General features: G+C 33.6%; 1 protein-coding gene across 3 annotated transcripts; it reads right to left on the minus strand.

Moving 5' to 3' along the window:
* Window positions 1-1,631: 1,631 nt before the first annotated feature.
* Window positions 1,632-6,367, minus strand: SPPL1 (SIGNAL PEPTIDE PEPTIDASE-LIKE 1). 3 transcript variants are annotated; one of them, XM_085739934.1, is made up of 5 exons: window positions 6,306-6,367; window positions 5,001-5,922; window positions 4,144-4,344; window positions 2,226-2,330; window positions 1,632-2,112 (listed from the first exon to the last, which is right to left on the minus strand). In XM_085739934.1, exons 2-5 carry the CDS (start codon window positions 5,796-5,798, stop codon window positions 2,098-2,100), a joined length of 1,119 nt encoding a protein of 372 aa, XP_085596060.1. In that variant the 5' UTR covers window positions 5,799-5,922; window positions 6,306-6,367; the 3' UTR covers window positions 1,632-2,097. The 3 variants fall into 3 exon arrangements, with proteins under 3 accessions (XP_085596060.1, XP_085596061.1, XP_085596062.1); XM_085739935.1 differs by having other exon boundaries at window positions 6,170-6,367; XM_085739936.1 differs by having other exon boundaries at window positions 2,050-2,330.
* Window positions 6,368-6,611: the final 244 nt, after the last annotated feature.

Raw genomic sequence — 6,611 nt, forward strand, 5'->3', positions numbered from 1 at the left:
TTTATTGTTTCTCCCCACCATCGTGGAATGTCACTAATCATCTACAAATATACTAAAAATCCTTATTATGCAATGTTCAGCGCAACCATACTGATTTTTATTTATTTTTAATGAACCTCAACTATACTAATTTGAGTGGGATGTAATATTAATCGTTCATTTGCATAAATGATGACGTATGAAATGATGGAAATTGTTGGCGCTATTTGACTTGAACATTATTCTTATTAGTTTATGTCAATTGAAGTGTTGATATTTGATAGCAAAATAATATAAGTGGAAATCAGTACAAGTGGTGTGGCCTTTTTAGGATTGCTGATTGCAGATAGTACACGTTTATTGAAAAAGTTGTGATACAATGCAAATTTGACATTATTTCTCACAAGTTGTATACTAATTGGGATTATAGTTTCTTTACTCCCAATATCATAACAAAACCTCGTACAAATACTAGAACAAATGTTGTATAGGATATTCAGGAGAAGGATCTAAAATCATACACGTGAAGCAGAAAGGGACAAAAACTCTGCTTAAATTTTAGCTCATAGCAATTACTATGAAGGTATACTTAAATCAATCTACACTTTGCTTTGACTAAAAATAATATGAAAAGCAGATGAAAATATGTATGAAGAATATTTTTATTAGTTAGCACCATTACATATATACTCGGATTGATGTTGAGGGCGGAGAGATGGCACCATTACATTACATAAAAAAAAGATTGCTATTGGAAAATTTACAATTGCAGGTTTTTTGGTTAGCGTGCTAAATAAAGTAGATTTCTTGTACCCACATGTTTTATTCTTTGTTTTTTTCATGGTTGAGCATAGGTGGTAGGACTAAAACTGTCATTTTTGTGCGTTTCTGGAGTTGAAAATAGTGAGTAGAACTGAAACTGCAAAAAACATGATAGTTTAGGGACGGTTTTGTTCGATTTGAAAGAGGCAGAACCATTTTCGTGAGCTGGTCAAAATGCGAGGACTAAAAGTGCAATTAAGTCTAAATTGTAATGTTGGTATTTTCTCTCTTGCTACGATTTGAATTGAACCTTTAACTCTTTTAATATCTTGAAACTTAGCCAAGGGAGTTATCCATCCCACAAAACTTAATTTAGTGTGACTAATCTTCATACACAAGAATTAGAAAACTTCTAACTGTTAGTTTAAAATTTCATTTTAAAAAAAAAAAAACTATTAGTTTAAAATATCTCAGTCTCTTCCACTCAGACCAACTAAATGTCGATATCATGTGCAATGTTGTAACTATTATTTCCTCTTTTATGGACACATAACCTATTATTTCCTAAATAAATTACATTAATGATATTCTCTTAATAGTTACTATTAACCTCAAAATTGTGTTTACTAAGTTAATCTCAACGAAACTACTTGCTTTCTTAATTGTTTTTTAGCCGATCGACATGGGCTAGCTGCAATTATGATAAAGATAATTGTTCTTTAAGCTGCCAAAACTGCTCTCACGCACCCCATCAGCAGTTGCTGTTCAATGCCCAAAAAACGCTCTTTACGAACGCCAGTTACCTGCCGTTGGGGGGGTTTTAGGGCTCGGGAGAGCAATATTTGCAGCTTAAAGAGCAATTATCTATGATAAGTAAAGCAACATAAGAATGATCCATTGTAACTTAGATGCTATTTTGACCATCCTTAACATCAGTTCAACAGTATACATAAAAATAAAAATATAAACACCAATTTTACATATTTGAATGCTTGCTTCTAGATAATTTTGTGCAGATACGCAATTCCAAACACATGAAGAGTTTTTAATAGCAAAGACTGGAAAGAAGCTCCCTTATAACTTTGCCATTTCCTAACACAAGAATGGTCCATTGTATGCAAATTGAAACCATGTTATAGTTTATTTGGTCACCTCAGGATAAGCATCTTTTAGGTCGGATTCGAGTTCGGTCATCTTCACTATCCCAAAGCATGTTGACGTATTGAAGGCTTATTAAAAATAAAAAATAAAAACTTGCTGTATTTTGGAGCATATAACTTCAATTTTATCTTTTCCAACGCAGAAATGTAATCTTCATCTTCTTTCCTTTTATTTTATGGTATATGAATAAAAAGATCAAGACATGATAACCTGAACATTTAATGCCAATTTTCTTAAGTAGCATGATTAAAGATTATCAGTGAATTTACAACTGTCATATTTTTGCTATAATAAAACCACCAGTTAACAGATTAAACTTCTACCTCGCGGTCCTTATCATTGACATTCGGAATGTTTCCTTCCCACAACTCGAGTAGCTCATTTTTCATCCAAGAGATCACAATTACAGGTCCCAAGGTAGAAGGCACCTACACAAACAAAGATAAAGAACTTTGCTAAGGGTGAAACCAGACAGTTCGATTTTGGAGCCCCATACTACTAGTTAAAAATTAAGAAGCTGGCTGTAGAAAGATTTGCAAAATAAAAAATTTACTTAATTACATATACAAACTTAATATAGGATGCAAAATGGGATTGGTTCCTCTATGTATACTATTAATATTAATATAGGATATCATTACCAAAAAATATTTAATATAGGATATTTACATTGCATGAGATGAATGGGTAAATGAAGATTCTTCTTGACTCTTGAAAACATAGCTCCATTCACAATCATGAGATTCATGACCATGAATTGTGGTATTACATAGTTTGAAATTCAACCAAACAAATAACTTAGAAAAATATTTGGGTATAGATGAATATGAGGTATGTAATGTAACATGAAGTTTATGCACAAACTGGACAATAGGTGACCTGACAATTATTTTGACAATATCTGATTTAGGTAACAAATTTTGACAAACAAATTGCATGCATCAAATGGCTCAGTGCCAGTGGAGGAAACAGGTTCACATAGATAATGGATTTATGGATGAATCTCTGATCCTCATATCACCAAAACGGGGTTTGGACTTGCATATTCCGACAAAATTATGTGCTCGACTATAACACAGTATTTTAGCATGAATAGATAGAGAAAAATAGTGTTCTTATAAACTGGAAAGAGAAATAAATAGTGAAAATTATGTAGATTAAGCAATAACTGTGTCGATTTTCATTAATATGTTCTATAAACTAAACTTTTCCCACAGTCGAAACAAAATAAGATACTCCTTCTGTTCCTTTTTACTTGTCGCTTTTTCAGAAATTATTTATTCATTTTTACTTGTCATTTTAATTAATTACTGTTTTGTGAATAATACTCTTAATAATTGATTGTAGAGAGAGAAATAAGTGAACTGATATAATAAACGGTTAAGTATATTATAAGAAAAAGATAAACTATTTCATTTTCATCAAAAGTACCTAACAATTTATCAGTGTTCTTGGTAGTTGGTACGTGTAAATAACTAAAAAATGACAAGTAGAAAGGAATGGAGGTAGATTACCATTGTCCCTTAATATAAAGACCTCGTTAACCATATCACAATAATTAAGGAAGTTAGTTTATTTAGTTAAAAACATTAATTTCGTCCTTTAGTTATGCTATTGTTCCGATTTTTCCCTTTGTATTGTTGGGAGTCGTCATTCCTCTCTCCTCTAACTAATTAAGTGCTTTGATAGTTGTTCCTTGTGGTTCACTACCAAAAGAAAGCTGTTCCTTGTGGTATTTTAATTGACTCTCCATACCTATATCAATTCCATAGTTTTAAAACAAGTTCACATTTATAACGGCACACAAAAACTGTTTGGTGAATTTTGTTTCACATCCTAATGGTGAAAATATTTTAAGCGTTTCAATTTGTTTAATGGCACTCTTAAAATTTGAAAAATTAATCAAAACATGGTTTCCCACAAATTGGTTAGGCTGGAGAGAGAGAGAGAGAGAGAGAGTTGAGAGTTGAGACACGAAAAATTAAATGCTTATAGGTTTATCTGTAAAAAACTAATTATGGATATATACGTCAGAAAATAATTAATGCAGAGGATAATTTAGAAAGAGGTCTTACATTATGGAGAAGTAAAATTCTCAAAAAGGTCTTATATTAAAAGACGGAGGTAATAATTGAGAGTAATAACAAAAGTTAAAGAATGAATTAATATTAATCAGTATTGGGAAGTATAGTCGACAATAACACATATACGATGATAAAAAAATTGAAAAAACAGAATTACCAGATAAAGGAGAGCAGGTTGAGGTGAGTGACTCAAGACACCAGCTGCTAAAGCAGTTACCAGACCAATGGCATATCCAGGCAGCGCATACCATATGTATCTGTGCCCCTTTGAAGAATGTAAATCAGTGAGATTGATTGTATCCCTGCTCTTGCGATAATCAAAGCAGAGGACCAAAGCCAGCAGCATCCCAGGGATGGCCTACAAAAAGATAAGCAAACATCATGAAACACCAAATACAAAAGCTTAGAAGAAGTGGGACTAGCAAACTTTATTGAATTCAGGATTAGCTTAGGTCGACACAGAACTGTAATGATATTTTAAGCTTTAAACCACAGTATTTGATGGTGTGTATGCAAACAAACACATGTGATGCACTGAAGCACAGAGAAAGCTTTGATCACAATATGCCCCCTACGTAAATATTGCATAACTCACTACAAAAATTTCACTCAAATTAGACCAAATTGGCAGAATATGCCCAATTCAACCTGCTTGATGCAAGAGAAGTTAGAGAAAGGAGAGGGGGAGGAGGTTACAGTAAAAACTTCAGTATTGTACAATGACAACCTCTTCTTTTTTCATGTTCTTTTATCACTACTCTTGCATGATATATGGCAGAATATTTCACCATGAAGGTATTCAAAAATCATAATAAGTGAAAATCCACACAACCCACATAATACGTAACAAAACATGGTTTAGCAAGAAAACAAGGAAGAAAAGTTCATATCAATGAATGCAAAGCAACATACTCCTTCATGTGAAGTAAGCAATAAAAGTACAGTCTATCCGTTAGAAACAGTTAACACATTGACTCATAGAGTAATAATTCTAAGAGGGTAAGAATGTGATACCATGTCTCCTAAACCAAGCATCATGAAGTCTGATGCACTCTGTCCTGGAACAACACCGCCCAACAAATTTCGTGGAAAGACAATCTTTACAGGTAACTCCAATTTCTTTGTTATTAGTTGCAACCCAGGAAGACTTAAACTATTAGCAACAGTGTGCATAGGATTTGATGCTTGCTGTGTTGCTACAGACACCATGACATTTGCCCCGAAAAATCTTTCAGAGTAGAAAACCCAGAAAATGTCATATACAAACAAACACAGGAGGAGCATTGCACAAATCTTGATGTTTGGAAGACGCACATGGCTTACAAATGCAATGCATATAGATATGCCTAACAGATTGTTCAGTATCCAATGACCAGAAACAAGCCAAGCAACCACTGTAAAAGTGCATGTAAACAATAGCATTGCTTGGATTCGTGTAAAAGATTTTGAGCAGCAACGTGAAACATAAGGATCAGCCAGACCAAACTGTGACTTCAAATAAGCAGCATAAGGAGACAGGACGAAGAAAAGGGACGACGCAGCAGCAATGGCAGTAAATGCCGTGAGAAACTGTGAAACCGATGAGAACAAGTAGAACATCAGAACCAAGCTAAAAGAGCTCATAACCGGGATCATCAATGCTTGAGACCTATCCAATGTAATGGATGCTTCTGACATGTGATGATTACGCTCCATTTCTTTCCCATAATTTAGAGCTCGAAAAGCAGCTCCAAATGTCACAGCTACAGCTGTGGCGATAAGCGTCACTGGCGCAGGCTCTAGCAAATACACAAGTTTCCAAAGGGATTCCATCTACAATTATCTTTAATTCCAACTTACATTCATAGAAACACTACCAAATACCTACAACTTCGCAGCCAAAGCTGCACAGTTTTTTTTTGGAATGCAAAAACCTAAACAGTTAAAACCGTGCAACCTGCATATAGAAAATTAAGATTATTAACACATGCACGCATTTGATTGAAAATAAATATATAAAAAGCACCCCTTTCAGAACCCCCTTGTTCAATTTTGCATTACTACAAATAATTTTAACATTCTTTGAATCTTGAACTGTCTGAAGGTAACGAATCCAACAGAAAAAATTGAAATTATAGTTTCTTTTAACCTAATTTGATGATCAATGTTTTCTTTCTACCTATAAATTAAACCTAATAACGTACCCAGAAACTCTAATCAACCCTTTATTATCTTTCTCACGATTGAACAAATCGATTATCCAAGAAGCGATCAAAATTGAAGAGGAAGATTAAAGGCGTGATCTGAAATTGGAAATTAGGGTTTTGGAGAAAGACTAACCTTGGACTGTTGAAAGAGGTTTGAGAGAACCCTTTGCTGAAACGACCCTTTTTCGTGAGAGTGAAGTGAATCTCACTCTATCCCTATTTTCTATTGCACCCCTCTACTTTACTAATTCCCCCTCTTTGGATTACGTTTCTATATCATGAAGGGGTTATTCTTTCTTTTTTTATTAGTTGAAGGGGCCAAATTCGGTGCTCAACAAAAAGTAAATTAATAAAAGGGTTTATTTTTTATTTTTTTTTATAGGAAAAAACTACAAATCTTTAGGGGAATTAGTCACTTTAGTCCCTGAATCGGAAGGGA

The sequence above is a fragment of the Medicago sativa genome, chromosome 1 (assembly GCF_051527215.1).
Source record: "Medicago sativa cultivar Bolivia chromosome 1, Bolivia_mono, whole genome shotgun sequence".
Taxonomy (NCBI): Eukaryota; Viridiplantae; Streptophyta; class Magnoliopsida; order Fabales; family Fabaceae; genus Medicago; species Medicago sativa.